Raw genomic sequence first — 15442 nt, forward strand, 5'->3', positions numbered from 1 at the left:
TCCTGCTGATGGTTTCGTGTTCAGGGAGGTCAGCTGGAAAATGAGTCCTGCCCTCTGTCGTCGAGGTGGTCCCTTCTGGGCAAAGTGCCTGCGCGATGGCAGGGAGGGATGTGTTGAAGACGCTGTCTGCGGGGGTCCTTGCGCTGTCAGGAATTAGCACCTCTGATTGTCAATTAACCCCTCCTCACCAGCCCTGAGAAACTAAATTAAAATGAAACGGAGGAGAGAATAATCCTGCTTGCTGGGACAGCTGGACAAAGATGAGGACTCTTAGGGCTGGATCTGCCCTTGGCTACTGGTCTGAATCTGCCCATCCAGGACTGGCTTCACCCATGCCCTGGGTGACCCAGCTGGCTTGGCAGAGCCAGCGCCAGGTCCCCCTCACGGGAGAGGGAAGCGAAGGCCACGGCAATGGTGCTGGCAGTGCAGAGCTCCGGCCAGAGCCTGTATCTGGGCTCTCTCCACTCTGTCAAAGTCTGCCCGGGCTGCCGGCCGCTCCCGGGGGAAGCCAAGACTCCTCTCCGCACCGTGTCCCCAGAGAACCAGGCTCTGCGCTCTTGCTGAGGAGGCAGCTAAGGCGAGCGGGGCTGGCACTGGTGAGCAGCAGTGGCTGTTGTGTTCTCCGATGCCCTGACGTTGACCACCTCCTCTCCCTGTGATGAACGGCTTTGCTGCGGCATCCTTGGCTTGAAAACCTCCCGTGCTGCCGAGTCGCCTGCTTGTAATGCAGTTGCCATCGTCCCCGAGCGCTGATGTGTCCCCGAGCGAGGTGTTGCAGAGACACCCGTTCCCTCTCCACCTCAGCCCATTAGCCTTTGCCCTCGCCTCCTTGGATGGCTATTAATGATTTCCATTTTCGCAGCCCCTCTACACCCAAAGCACTTGCTTTTGTTAAGCTTCCACCTCCGTTCTCACGCTGAAGTTGTTTCCTTGGGTCCTCTAGCACCCAGCTACAGCCGCATACTGGGTTGGAGAGGAGCGGTGCCGCCGGGAAGCACTGCAGCCCTGCGGCTTACCCAGACCTAACCCTGTTTCGGTGGGATCCTTGCCAGCGGCAGGGCAGCAGTAGGCTGTGCCTCGCTACCTTAGTAGGTAAAGTCTACTCTGTATGTCAGTGCGGTAGCAATAAAAATAGTCAGGACCAAGATGGTATTAAGAAATATATAGCAAGTGCTCTGCTCTGGTGGTCACTTGGATTCCTCATAGGAGCCAGTGTTGGAGCTGGAGCATCCTTTTGAGGGAGGCTTCACAGCATCCCAGACTGGTGAGGGCTGGAAGGGCCCTCTGGAGCTCCCCCATCCCACCCCCCGCCAGAGCAGGGGCACCTCCAGCAGTGGCACAGGACGGCGTCCAGGCGGGTTTGGGATGGCTCCAGAGGGGGAGACTCCCCCACCTCTCTGGGCAGCCTGTGCCACTGCTCTGCCGCCCTCACAGCAGAGAAGGCCCTCCTCAGGTGGAGATGGAACTGCCGATGGTCACGTTTGTGCCCGTTCCCTCTTGTCCTGTCACTGGGCACCACTGGAAACAGACTGTTCCCATCCCCCCGGCACCCTCCCTTTGGGGATTTATCAGCATTGATAAGATCCCCCTCAGTCTTCTCTTCTCCAGACTGAACAGCCCCACGTCCCTCAGCCTTTTGTTCGTAATGACCTGAAGCTGGCAGGAGGGAGTCCTTACCGTGTGTTGCTGACTTTCCAAAGGCGCTGGAGAATCATGCCCAGTGGATGGGAAGTTACCTGCACGCGTCTTTGGGATGTCAAATCAATCTCGTTTCCTCCAGACTCCGAAAGCTGCTGAGAGCCCGATGGAAATGTACGTTAGCAGAACGGCAGGGTTGCAGTGGAGTGGAGTGGAGCAGAGGAGGAGCTGCTTGAGAGCACCAGTCTCTCACGTGCCCCAGACTTGGTGAGAAAGTCTTCCTGGGTCTGTCTTTTCTGCCTGGCTGGAAGATCCAGCTTGGACGGGACTTGCTGTTGGGGTGCTTCAGCATTCTTTCCAAAAACGGATGATTTGCCAGCCTCAATACAAGGGAAACTGAGGCACTGAACAATGGGAAGCTGCTTACTATGGCGGGATCTGTCACAGCTGAAAGTGTTTTGGCTCCTGCTCTAAAGGCTACACCCTCTGAAAGCACGGGGATGGGAAGTAGAAGAAGCCGGTGGAGGCTGTCGGCTCTGCTGGCATGGCAACCGTGCTGGGGATCCCAGTGGCTGGCTTGTAGGCTTCTGGGAGCTGGGTTACACCCCACAGGTCAGCGTGGGGTGATTTTGTATGTTGGATGGGAACAAGCCTCAGTGGAACAGGTGAGTCAAAGGCTGTGCAATGCAGAGGTGGTCCCTTTCCATGAGCTGCTGACCCAGCTTGTCCCAGCGAGACCACCGTGCCACTTCCAGGGAACAGCCTTCTCCCAGCAGCTCCTGTTCCAGAGATCTCTTCTAATACCACTGGGACCATCATTTTTCCTCTCTTTCCCACAAAGGTAACAGCCTTTGTCTCTCCAGATGCCAGGAGGGGCACTCCTACAAACCAGAAGATGAACAGATGCATGAGCCTTGGTAAAGCCAGAAAAAAAAACAACCCAAGGGAGAAGTGCGGCGTTTCTTCCCATGCGGGGAAATGGAGAGCAGCTCTGCTCACCTGGAGCTCACCGAAGCAGCCGATAGCGATTTCTGTCTCCGTGTGGATGTACGATGGAAGCTTCTCCCGTTTGGCTCACCTGATGCCTCATCACTTTGCAGCTCTGCGTGCCAAGCGCTTTGTTAAAGTCTAGTTCAGTGTGTGGATGGACAAAGGTTTTATAGCCCTGTGCCAGATCTCCTTCCCGCGCCTGCTGTGCTGCGTGATGGAGCGCGTGTGGTGCTGTTATCCGAGGGAAAACGCTGCTTCTCTTCTCATCTCCTCTCATAGCTGTATCGGCTTTAGTTTGAATAGCTGGTGGCTGCCTAATGAGGAGGGGAAGCTCGAATAGTTGAATAAAACTGACTTTAGTGGTCACGCAGTGGGGGAAGGGGTTTGTGCTGACCGTCCTGTGATTTTGAGAAGAGCGTGGTGGCAGCAGAGAGGACGCGAGCGGTGTTGAGCACACCTTGTGCTCCTCAACCTCTGGCACTTAAACTAGGCTTCTTCTTGAGGCAGGAGCTGTGCTTTGGCTTACCGGACCAGACGTGCTTCTAGTGGAGGCTGTTTGTGTTCATGGCTATTTGTGGTTGCGGCTATTTGTGGTTGTGGCTATTGGTTGAAGAAGGATTTGCCCCCTGAGCTGACACAAACCTAGGCTTATCCTAAAATTAATAAAGAATCTATTCGAATCGATGCAAGCTCATGAGTCAAAAATCTATTCTGATAAATAGACTCAGATTACAAATAGATTCAGCTCACAAATGGGCTTCCCTGGCTGAATTGTGGACCTGTGCTTAGGTGTCTTCTAGGCAGAAGCTTAAACACTTGCTCATTTAAGCACATGCCTGGAGGCTGTCTTGTATCAGGGCTGTGGGAGACCTTCTTCTAGAGACAAAAAAAATCAGCTGTTTAACTCTCTTAAATGGTCCCATAGTGTTGCTGTGTTCTGTTAAACAGCTGCGGCTTTTTATCTACGTGTGTGTGTGTGTCACAGTGGTGCCTGCAACGGTGTGTTACACATCTGCGTGCGGTATACATACATCTGCGTGCCAGCATGTACAGGCAAGGACTGTGTGGTTTGGGGATGCCCAGTGGCGTTTAGCTCTTCTACCAGCTTGTAGCTGGGTGAAGGGTTTGCTCGAGTCATGGGTTGTAAAGGCCATGAAGGGTGAGTTTAACCGTTGATGCTGGGAGCTGTAGGGAAGGGGGGTGGGGTGGTGGGGCCCGTCTGCTGCAGGCTGTGGGGCAGGAGGGGACCGGGGGGGACTGAGGTGTAGCCTGAGCTGTGAAAGGCAGCGCTGGGCAGCGGGTCGGAGTTGCAGTGGGAGGCATGGAGACTCTGCCACGTGTGGGAACAGGGTTGCGGAGTAAATGTGACACTGTGCAGAGAGAGAGAGGCTCTCACCGGCTTTCTCAGGGGGTTGTGGCACCACCTTGGGCGAGGCGTTTCTTGCCTCGCTTCTCCTCTTTCTGCTTCCTCTGTCTCACCTGCGTTGTCTTGAGGCGAGCACCGTCCCTTTGAGTGTGCTTCACACCTGGCACGAGGGCAGGGAACCACAGTCCCCAGCTACTGAGGTCGATAGCGCAGAATCTCCTAGATTGGAAAAGCCCTGTAAGATCATCCAGTCCAATCATTACCCTGACACTGCCGAGCCCACTGCTAAACCATGTCCCTGAACACTATATCTACATGACCCTTAAATACCTGCAGGGATGGGGACTCCACCACTGCCGTCAGTGGCTTATCATTGTGGAGCCGCATGGATGGTCCCACTGTGCCTTACAGTGCTACGGTAAATCCTCTCTGGGTGTCCCTGTCCTCCCCTACCTGCGATCACCCAAAAGGTCTCCAAAAGCTGCAGGTTCCCTTCCAGCACAGGTAACTTGGAGGCCAGCAGAGCTGTGTCCTGAAGGACTCCCCCGGTGGGGTACCACGACAGTCCTGCACTAGCTGTTCAATGGGCATTGGCAGTGGGGATGTGTGGGGAGAGAAACACTGTGCTGAGTGGGAGACTGCTTTGCTCACGGAGTCCTTGAGGAGCCTCAGTAAACGTGTAAAGGGCTACACAGAGCGTCACCAGCCTGGCCACTGCAGCTGTGGCTTCTGCGGGGAGAGGCTGTCACTAGCCACATGCCAAGGGGCACCGCCAGCTTCTCCTCACTCCTTCCCCTTGTCTCCTCTTTTGCTGAGGCTGCTGGGGAGCCCTCACCCAACCTCCTGCCTTGAGCCAGACGGCTGCTCGCCTCGCCTCCTGGCTCCGCTGTCACCTTCATGCATAAAACATCTCCCTGTTGACTGAGATCCCATCTCCTGGTGGCTTTGTCCAGGGAGCTGCAGGGGGACATAAAACATCCCTTGTAAATCTCTGGCCTCTCATCCCTGGCAACTTTACTGTGCCTCCGGAGAGCAGCTCTGCTGCTGTTCCTGCTCTTTCAGGGGATGACATTTAGCTGAGGCGGGACGGGAGCAGCCAGCGCTCTGCCAGCCCTCAGCAACCACCACTGCCCCGTCCTCAGGCCAGGCTGTGCCCAGTGCCCGGCGCGGAGCTGGGGGCCCTGTCTGCGCGCGGTCACTTCTGCGCCTGGTGTCTCTCCTGTGTGGTAGAAACCCCGGAGGGTTATCTTTGGTCCCCCCTCCCCTGCCAGGATGGATGCTCTGAGCAAGGAGGAAATGGGATCCCCATGTCAGTCCCGACGAGACCCGCGTGGGAACGGGGTGGCAGTGAATGCAGTGAGACAGGGAGAGAGCAGCTCAGCGAGGACCCTGCCTGTGCTCTTGACCTAGCCGCAGCTCAAAGGGTTTTTTCTTTGCTCCTTAAATTACAGTGACACTCAGCAGCCGGCTTTGAGGCATTGTGTGAAGATATCCGGGTGAGGAGTGCTCAGGGTCAGTGCAAACGGAGCGCCCGCTTTTTCAGTGAGAGGGGGGAAAGGGTGGGAGTGCAGGCGTCAGTGGGGATCAGGTGGCATTTCTGTGGCAGAGGAAGGACTGTAACCCCCTACAGGTGGACAAGTCCCTGATTTTCCTCCTCGTTTGCCTGTGCTTGATGAGGAGTTGCAGCTTCATTCAGAGATGAGACTTTGCTCGTGGGACTGTCAGTGCTGTTTGCTGTTTTGGTAATTAGGTAAGTAAATGATGTTACGCAGGTTTAAAAGAGGTTTTCATAGAGGTGGCTCTAGTTTGAGTGGAGAATGTTTCTGGGGGGAGCTGTACCCCATCTCATAGGGGTCACTCTGCCCTGGTAGCTCCAGGATAGGTGAGAAGCCTCCCTGCCACCCCCTCTGCATTGCGGTGGAGTTCAGGTCATCCTGAGCCTGTCCACCTGGCAGCTTCTCAAGGGACTTCAGGTCGGGAAGCTGAGCCCATCCTGAAGCATGGATGGGTCCCTACGCCGTGGTGCCGTTTGAGAGCGGTACCCTGGGGTGGACAGCGGGCTCAGAAATAGCTCCAGTGGGACTTGGGCTGATGTCAGCAAGACTGGAGTGTGGTGAGCACTGGTGAGTGTGTCTGCCAGCCAGGCTGGGCTCCGTGTGCTCACAGGGACAGACGAGGTGGCAGGCGATGTGTCTGAGGGACCGCGGAAGCTAAGGGGACAGGGGCTGGAGGCAGCGAGCAGCCCAGGATGTTGAAGTGTTCTGCAGTGGTTCTGATGGGGCTGTTGGTTTCGCAATCCGTGTTTAACCTCTGCAAGCACGTGATGACCTTGAGAGCATGTGACAAATTTGCAGCCAAGTAGCTATATGTGATGGAGATGCTGAACTGGGAATTGGCGAGCTGGATTCTCTCTAGCTCTGGCAGAGAGGGACAGGAGTGTTGCCAGGTCTGACCTGGGATCCAGCCAGCCCAGTATTACTGACGATATTACTCTTTACCGAAGAGCTGCTGCTATTAGTTCTTCCCAGTCACGAGCTTCCCTGCTCAGTGGGGAGAGGACACCTTGCAGGAGCAGCTCGTCAAAAGGATGTATATGTGGAAAAAAACCCCCAAAGCACCTTCTTTCTGAGAGCAGATGCAAGGCGTTGATGTTCCTGAGGCCTCAGAAGAGATCTGCACTTACAGCTGTCCACAGGGAGAACTCCTATATGTTAATTTTACCATAAAGCCTATGTCAGCTTCTCACGGTGGAAGCTGGAGGAGCAATTGCAGATCACCTTGTCTGGGTCCCAAGGTCATCTCTGTGTATGCTGTTTTAAATATATGTGTATATTTAATAATTATCGTACTCATTAATTGACCGCTTGTGCTGGGGGAAGGCAGCTGGTAATGAGATGGCAACAGAGGCCGAATTTCTGGGAGCGTTGTCAATGTCCCCTGAAGGCATCAGGAGCTTTTCCAGCGGCAGAACTTGGGGCTGAGCTGTGGGGACCAGCAGTGCTGCCCTCCTCGAGGATTCATCCCTGTCCTGCTCCGATCCTTCTCCAAAGCTGCAGAAACTGCTCAGTCTCAGGTTCAGCCCATACTGGGGTTCCTCCTGGCATGTCACTACCCACCTTACCCCCCCGTACTCCGCTTCGCTCCGCTCTTTCCCAAAAACTCCGCTCTTGCCCTGGCCCATGGGGAGAGCGCCTTTTCTCTGTCGGTGGCAGCAGCTTTGCCACGAGACTGTTGCTCTTCGGGAGAGAATAGAAAAGTCCCGGCTCTTCCACTAGCTTTTTATGTAGCTCAGTCATTCAGTTGGTGGTTGCAGAGCAGCTTGAGATCTTTCAACCTCAAGGAAGAGCGAAGCTGTGTCACCCCAGAGTCCTAAGGCAGATTGTCCTTCCCCTTCCGTAGGCATTAACTCCCTCCCCTCCTTGGTTTGTCTTCCAGGTGCTGAAAGGCTGCAAGAAGCTGAACCTCTCGGTACATTCGGTGGGACGCATCCCGGGGGGCTATGTCACCAACCACATCTACACCTGGGTGGACCCGCAGGGCCGAAGCGTGTCCCCGCCGACGGGCCTGCCGCACCACCAGAACAGCTCCCTCCGCAAGGACAGCGAGAAGAGGAGCCACCTCCAACTCCTGCAAGAGGGAGATGAGAAAAAGGTGAGCGAGGGGCACAGCCGCAGCCCTGGGGGCCTGTCAGCCGTTACCCTCTTCGTTCCCCTTACGATTTTGGTTTATGTGATTCTGGCCTCTGTTGGGATGGTCCATCTCTCCTTTAGGATACACTGGATCCTGGTTTTCTCCCTATGGTCTGTAGCTTTGCCTCTGTCTCCCCCAGGGAGTCCTGTAGGACGGGATGGATTTGCTTTCTTCCCATTCGACACGAGTAGAACCTGAGCTGGAGGCAAGGCATGTCCAGATGCAGCTTTGTCTGGCGGTGAGGCTCCTGCCAGGAACAGCGGTCAAACCAGAAGTTGCTTTTAAGGTTTTTCCTGACCAGGTGGTGATTTTGGCTGGAGGCCCACTGCCAACGTGGGCGCTGAGAGACTGACAGAGATGCTGTGTTCAGGAGGGCTCGTGGATTTGGAGAGCTGGATCTCAGAGTGCATGACCGCCCTTCTTCCCGCATTTCAGATCTTTCCTCAGCGTGTCCAGAGAAGGACAACGAAACTGGTGAGGGGTCTGGAGCACAAGTCTTATGAGGAACGGCGGAGGGAACTGGGGGTGTGCAGCCTGGAGAAGAGGAGGCTGAGGGGAGCCCTTATCGCTCTCCAAAGCTCCCTGAAAGGAGGGTGCAGAGAGGTGGGAGTCGACCTGTTCTGTCAAGTAACGGGTGATAAAACAAGAGGAAATGGCTTCAAGTTGCACCAAGGGAAGTTTACACTGGATATTAGGGAGAATTTCTTTACTGAAAGGGTCATGAGGCATTGGAATGCATTACCCAGGGCACTGGTGGAGTCCCCATCCCTGGAGGTATTTAAGGGTCGTGTAGACATAGTGCTCAGGGACATGGTTTGGTGGTGGGTTGTCAGTGTCAGGGTAATGATTGGACTGGATGATCTTACAGGGCTTTTCCAATCTAGGAGATTCTGTGATTCTGTTTTTGTGAGGCTTTCTTGGGTCTCTTAGCAGTTTTGTCTAAGTAAAAAAAAAAAAAAAAACAATTTTTCTCTTCCAGATATGCCATAAAATGAAACGGATGGTTTTCCTTTTCTGTTTGGGGAGAGGCAAACCGGACCCTCAGGAGGGGCCTGATCAGCGCTGATGCCTGTGTGAAAAGCCCTGGCAAGTGAAGAAAAGAAAAAAAGAAAAAAAAAAAAAAAAAAGAGCAGGGAAGGATCCGAGGGCTGGAGCACCTCTCCTATGAGGAGAGGCTGAGAGAGTTGGGGGTGTTCAGCCTGGAGAAGAGAAGGCTCCGGGGAGATCTTATCACGGCCTTCCAGTGCCTAAAGGGGCTACAGGAGAGCTGGGGAGGGACTTTTTACTGGGGCATGGAGCGACAGGATGAGGGGGAATGGCTATAAACTGGAAGAGGGCAGGTTTAGATTAAACATTAGGAAGAAGTTTTTCACTTTGAGGGTGGTGAGGCACTGGCACAGGTTGCCCAGAGAGGCTGTTGAGGCCCCATCCCTGGAGGTGTTCAAGGCCAGGCTGGACGTGGCCTTGGGCAACCTGGGCTGGTGGGAGGTAGGGGGGGTTGGCAGGGGGGTTTGAACTCGATGATCTTCAAGGTCCGTTCCAACCTAAACCATTCTATGATTCTGTGAAGGGAGTGGAATAGTTTCCATAACGGCACCCAGGGGATGTGGTGGTGGCCAGTGCTGGCTCAGGCCTTTGACAGAGAGGAAAGCATATCAACACATCTAATTCCAGTCGTCTTCTCTTATGGTGAGCCTGCCCTCCTTTGAAATAGGCCTTATAATAAGTGAAGCCAGCAGAGGATAACTCAAGCTGCAATGTGTGATGTCAGGAATTTGGTGTTTCTTCTCCCTTGTGCTTCCCGGAGCCAAACAGACCTACAGAGTTGCAGATGCGGAGGAGCAGTGCTCAGATGCCCTTGCAGGGAGGCACAGGCTGGAGGGGCAGATTCTGCTCGCTCTCTTAGTGGTGATGGATAAGGAACCTGTTCGCCCGGTACAAGCAGGACATGGTGGTGCCTCCTCAGCATTCATAGGATATCCAAGTGCTGTCATATCAGTGAGCGGGGTGCTTGCTTCCCAGAGGCGCAAAGTTGCTTGGAGCCTTGACATCTTTCCACCCTGTTATCCTGAGATTGCTCTGGCTGTCCCCAACATTTTGATTGTACGCCTAAAATATCCTTTGCTCCGCCTGGAGAGGCTGTGGAGGGATCTGTAAGCTCGAGCCTCCCACCTCATCCAGAGAGGGGAAAAAATCTAATAGAGGATGAGGCAGTTTGCTGATGAAATATTCATGTGGGCCACAAGGGAGAAGGGCCCATTATTTTTACTTTAAGGAGAAGAGAAAAGCAGCCGCTGCTGCCTTGCTGGTGTCCCCCACCCCCTACCACTCAGTGTCACCTTGATGCAGCAGGCAGCGACTCTTTGAAGCTGTAGGTGGGAGGTGTTTCTCTACACATCGTTCCTTTGCTCCTTGCTGCGTATCGCAATGAAATGCTTAGAAGGCTGCAGCTGTACGCATCCCTGCCCGGTGCCTGAGCCGCGCGTGGCCCCGGACAGCCCCATCCCGTCGTTCCCCAGGGAGATGAGATTACAGGTTGTCCTAGTTGTCTCTGGGCAGCTCAGCTGCTGCGCGGGTCCGTCATCAGACCAAAGTGCCCTCCTCCTCTCTGCTTCTCCCGGTCCTGAGCTCCTCAGGGCTGGCTCCCAGGGGCTGCCCAGGAAAAATGAATCCAACTGAACTTTGCAAGTTAAAAGAGCTTTAATTACCGTAGCTTAATCTGCTTTGGAAGGGAATGAAGCCAACCTGAATGAAGGCCACGTTCAACTTTGAAAAGCACCCGTGCTGGGCTTGGCTGCTGTTGGATGTGCTCGCTCCCAAGGTGCGAGGGGCCCCAGCTCCTGGTTGCCCACGGTGGCACCATTCCAGCCAAGCTGGGCGACAGGACCGTGGCTGCCCTTCTTCTGAGCTGTGCTTCGCTGGTGCTGGTGCTGTGATGCCTCTTCGCAGCAGTGCCGCGCTTGCAGAGCACTGGGAAGATTTGCCAGCCTTAGGTGGGATGCCCAGTCTTCATGGTGCTACCAGCTTGGGGCTTGCTGGTTTCAGGACCTTTTGACCAGGCGTGAGGAGCGGTGAAGAGCCTCACGCTCCACCTGGCTCTTCCAAAGTCTGAGCTTGTTCTTCCATTCCTTGGTGCTGCTTCACGCGGTCAGGCAGCCCTTTCACGTCTTGGTGGAGGATCGTGCTTTGACCCCAGGGCAGGGGTTGAAGACCCCTCTGTTAACCTGGGAAGAGTCGATGACAGTTGCAGGAGATATTTGAAGCTCACAGAAATGGGTGTGCAAAGATCTGGTGCAGAGGGCAGAGCTGGCATCGGGAGAACAGGCAGCGTTCAACCTTCTCCTGCCACTCCTCCTCCCTGGCGTGTCAGCCGTGACATCGGTCGCTCTGCTGAACGTTCCCGTCCTGCCCCTCTGTGCCATGCTGGCCACGAACCACACTTCTAACAGAAGCTATCGACCGTGTGTTGTTTCGGTCCTGGGATGCCCATGCAGCTCTGGTGATGGCCTTTGGCTCTCTGTCCTACTCCAGACTTGACTTCTTGTGTCACTCCAGTGTGCCTCCTGCCCTGCCGTAGCACAGCTCTCGGCGCTGCCTGGAGGCCTTCTCCTTGCCCTGTAAATGGGCCTCCATCCTTGCTGACCGCAAGCATGACGTGCCTTGCTCCGTGGTTCAGAAGCGCTGTCAGCAGTAGCTGTTGGCAGTGGTGGGACCCGAGGTGGCTCAGAAGAGCACCCTGACCTCTCCGCTCCTTGCTCTGCCTTGAGCCTGCCTCCAAACCCAGCTCTTCCTCGCTGCCCCGCTCATCGCTGTCGCAGAATCACAGAATGGTCAGGGTTGGAAAGGACGTCTGGAGATCATCTGATCCTCCCCCCCTGCCAGAGCAGGGTCACCTACAGCCTTGCTGTCGATGCGCAAGGCTTGGTATGGACGTTGCCATAACCTCCGCTCCTCACTTCCCATCTGTAAGACCGGCAAAAGAAAATCACTGCATACTACAACTTTGACATGACCAAGGCCACCCGGATGCTTCCGTACCCAGAGGTGCCTTGCTTTGCCGGCTGAAGGGGAAAGAAAAGCCCCACCATGCTGAAAGGTGGGCTGGCGGGGAGGAGAGCCCGACCTGGCTGGTAGGTTTGCGGGGGGGTTATTTGGTTTGACTGCCTGAATCGTTCTCTGAACGCCTGCTTCAGGGCATGAATTAGCTGAGTCGCTTTGTCCTGACTTACTGTGCACCATCGAGAGATGAAAACGTGTCTCGGAACACAGGAACAGCCTGCCTCTAGTTTTCCCTCTTTTTATTTGGAGAGAGAGATATATTTAACTGTTGAAAGTGGGGTCATTCTGTTCACAAATATCATGCAAATAAATGCAACACATCCCTGGTTAATTCAGCCCAGTCAACCGGAATTGACAGGTACTCCCGAGGGCTATTTGATTTCTGGGTGGTTTTACATTCCGAGGGAAGGACTTAGGGATTAGTCGGTTATTTTTTCCCCTCCTCTCTCTCCAATTTCTAATCGATCAGAATGTCCTGGAATACATATGCAAAAGCTTTCAAACAGGCAGTGTTTGGGAAAGTACAGCAGAGATCAGACTTTAGCCCAACAGCAGAAGCGATGTAAACCGGCAAGTTTGTTAATACGTTGCTGCAGTTCAGCGAGCCTACAACGCTGCTGTCGTTAAGGTGATGTTTCCAGCTTTTGCAAGGTTAAATTCAAGGTCGGTGGAGGCATCCTACATTCATCAGGCAATAGATATCCCCGTCCGGCTACCTATCCCTCCAGCACATCTGTTCTGTATGCCTGAACGGATGGGGTTTGTAGCATAGTTTAACAAGTTTGCTTATCTGGAGGCAAAAGCATTCATTATCAAAAGGCTTGAAATGGAAACCGCTGCTGTTGGCGTGTGTGTGTGATAGTGTAACCGAGCCGTCTGGCGGAGGAGGGGTCTGGCACGTGGCTGCGTTACCTTCCCGGAGCGGCCACCCAGGCGGTGGGACGGAGGTGTGGAGCAGATGGGCTGGTGTGCAGCCAGGGTGGGCGGTTGGGCTGCCGGGTCAGTCCGACCTCCTTGGATAGCTTTGCTGTCGCAGAGGTTTTGTGCATCGCTGGCCTAAGGCTGGCATGTTCCTTGCCCTTGGCTTTCTATCCTATTTTTGGGTGGACACTGGGATTCCTTTGCTGTCAGCTGTGGAAGAAGCCATTATGGGGCTTTGGGAAGTTACTGGTGGACCATCAGCTGTCCACTGGCTTTGCTTTCACCATCCTGTTCCAGTCAGTGGTTCTGGGCCAATATCCAGCTTGCACCAAGCTTGGGTCAGAGGCTGTTGTGTGTGGATGAGCGGGAGGTGAATGCGAAGATCTGGGCCAATTAGTCAGTGTAGACCTGACCTACCATGAATGATATCTCATGAGAAGGCACGAGAAGGGATGTGAGAATTGAAGGGAGCGGAGGGATGAAGGAGGTGCTGGCATGTATGCACCTGCGGTTGTGCAAGTTATTGCAAATCTCTACACTTCCCGTACCTGTGTTGTCTGTGGCAGGTTGAAGAGATGGCCGTATTTCCCCATGTTTTGCTATTATTAGTTTCCTGCGGTGAGGACAGCCTTCCGTGTAGTCGTAATCACTGGATCCAGTATGTCATCAGAGCCCAGTGCCGATCTTACCCTTAGGTGAAGTAGCCAGTGATGGTGGCCAGTAATAAGTGTGAAACAGGGCTTGCACGAGTGCCAAGCTCTGGTGAAAAGGTCTTGAAGCTACCTGTCTCCAGGACAGACACAGCAGCAGGTCACCGTCCCCCAGCCCCATCCCAGCAGAGGATGTAGCCTTCTTGCAGGAAAGATGGGACCTGCTTCCAGTGGTCACCTTGAGCTCCACAGCAGTTTGATTTTTATGATGAGCCTTAAGTCCTCTAGATTTTTCACAACAGCAAGGACCATTTGTGCTGTGAATTGTCATTGGTGTACTTCTGGGATCAACAGCTTATTTCATTAAAAGCACTTTGGAAACCATCAGCCAGCAAAAACTCATAGGTGCTCTCGAGCTGGGGGGAAGATGAACTGTGCAAAATGCTCGGCAGTGTCGGAGTGCTAATTCTCTGAGAAACGCCATTTCATCAGCTGAATCGTTGCTCTAATGTGCTTATTGCTAGGGGAGCTGCTTATTCTTTTAAGCTTTTGGTGCAGCAGAAGAAAGAAAATATACGTAAAGAAGAAAGTGCAAACTTGCCTTCAGGCAGTTCTGTATTCAAAAGTAGCTATAATTATTATAATAAAAACAAAAAAAAATATATCTGTGGTAACATTGCGTGGCTTGAATGTTTGAGACGCTAATGGTGACTGCTTGAGCATGAAGGATAAGAGATGCAGGAGAGATAAGGACGGATTTCTTTCTATTAGATTGTAATGACATTTTCAGTGCGAAGTGATGCAGCTCCCCATGTCTCTCACCGTTTGCTTGCTCTGACCTTGCTGAGGTTTGCTTTGCTTCACAGCTAGAAGCCTCTCCAGGCTGCTCGGGGGGATGTGGTCGGCTCCCTACTTGCCTGCAGGCTTTCTGTGGTGCCTGGAGTACGTGACATGAGCCACTGGTCCCCCAGGTCCCTGGGGAGAAGGTATCCTTCTGCTGTGGGCTGTCTGTAGCACTGACCCGGTGGACTTACCCCAAAATGTCCCTTGGGTCAGGTCTCAGCTCATCTCGCCTCGTGCTGGCAGGCAGCGGTGCCATCTCGTTGTTATTTCAGGCACCTGAAGCAGAAAAAGCACCCAAAAATGGTTCTCGTGCCCCAGAGCTATGGGGTGCAGCACAAGTCCAGCGCTGCCCGGTGGGACGGCAGCTGATGGGCTCCATGGAGCCGGGCAGCCCTGCTGGGCTGAGCCTTGGATCGGGCCCCGTGGGAGAGGACTCGGTTTCCAGACTGTCCCTCTGCTCCGAGCGTCACCTCCCAGCCGTGCTGGGGGATGCTCCCTGCCCCACCACGCACCTCCTACCAGAACCTCTTTGCAAATCGCTGCCCCGCACCTGCCAGTTGAGTAGCCAAAGGCATCACCGTACCTGTGCCAATATTAAACACGCTTGGAGGTGGCTGCCAGTGCAGCTGTGACAGCAAAATCCCCGGCGTGGCCTTACGAAGCCTGCCCTGGAAGGTGGGTTGATGTTGGGGCAGCTCTGATGATGGATCCGGCTCCCTCGGCAGCTGCTCCCAGGACCTCCGTTAACGGGTCGTGAGACAGCGCCGCGGTCCTGTGAGCTGTGCTGGCACGTTTGCGGGCTGTCTAGACACAAACCAGTGGGGCTTCCTTGGGAAGCAGGAGGAGGATGAGCCCTGCGAGCCTCCTTAAGTGGTGTTTTTGTTGTACGGTAGCAGTAATGGCATGGAAATAGCTGTTGGCATGGGTGAAACCTCAGCCGCTCACGCAGCTGTGTGCTGAATCGCACTGATGCAGAGTAATGCTTGTCTGAAAGTGCTTTTTTCTAATGGTAAAATTGAATCTGTCAACAGGTAATTTCATAAACTGGGAGAGAAGAAATCCCATGCAAGAATCAACTCGGAGCAAATGCCTTACTGACGGTGGCATTTTTTTTTTTTTTTCCTTCATTTCCTACTAAAGAGGCGGCAGATGTTTCAGCGTTGAAACTGAAATTAAAATTGTGACCCTGGTCCTCCAAATGCTTCTGTGTGGTACGCGCGGGAGCAGCCTGGGGCTGGACACAGCCTGGGGACGGGGCAGGGGAGGAGGAGGTGGGGACTGCCCA

General features: G+C 54.1%; 1 protein-coding gene across 1 annotated transcript in view; it reads left to right on the forward strand.

Annotated features, from left to right (window-relative positions):
- Positions 1–15442, forward strand: part of DFNB31 (deafness, autosomal recessive 31) — a 90084-nt gene that overhangs the window by 41092 nt on the left and 33550 nt on the right. The window contains 1 exon segment of the mRNA XM_009888092.1: positions 7430–7645. Within this exon segment, the coding sequence (XP_009886394.1) occupies positions 7430–7645 (216 nt within the window).

The sequence above is a fragment of the Charadrius vociferus genome, unplaced genomic scaffold (assembly GCF_000708025.1).
Source record: "Charadrius vociferus isolate BGI_N301 unplaced genomic scaffold, ASM70802v2 scaffold56, whole genome shotgun sequence".
In the NCBI taxonomy this organism is placed as follows: domain Eukaryota; kingdom Metazoa; phylum Chordata; class Aves; order Charadriiformes; family Charadriidae; genus Charadrius; species Charadrius vociferus.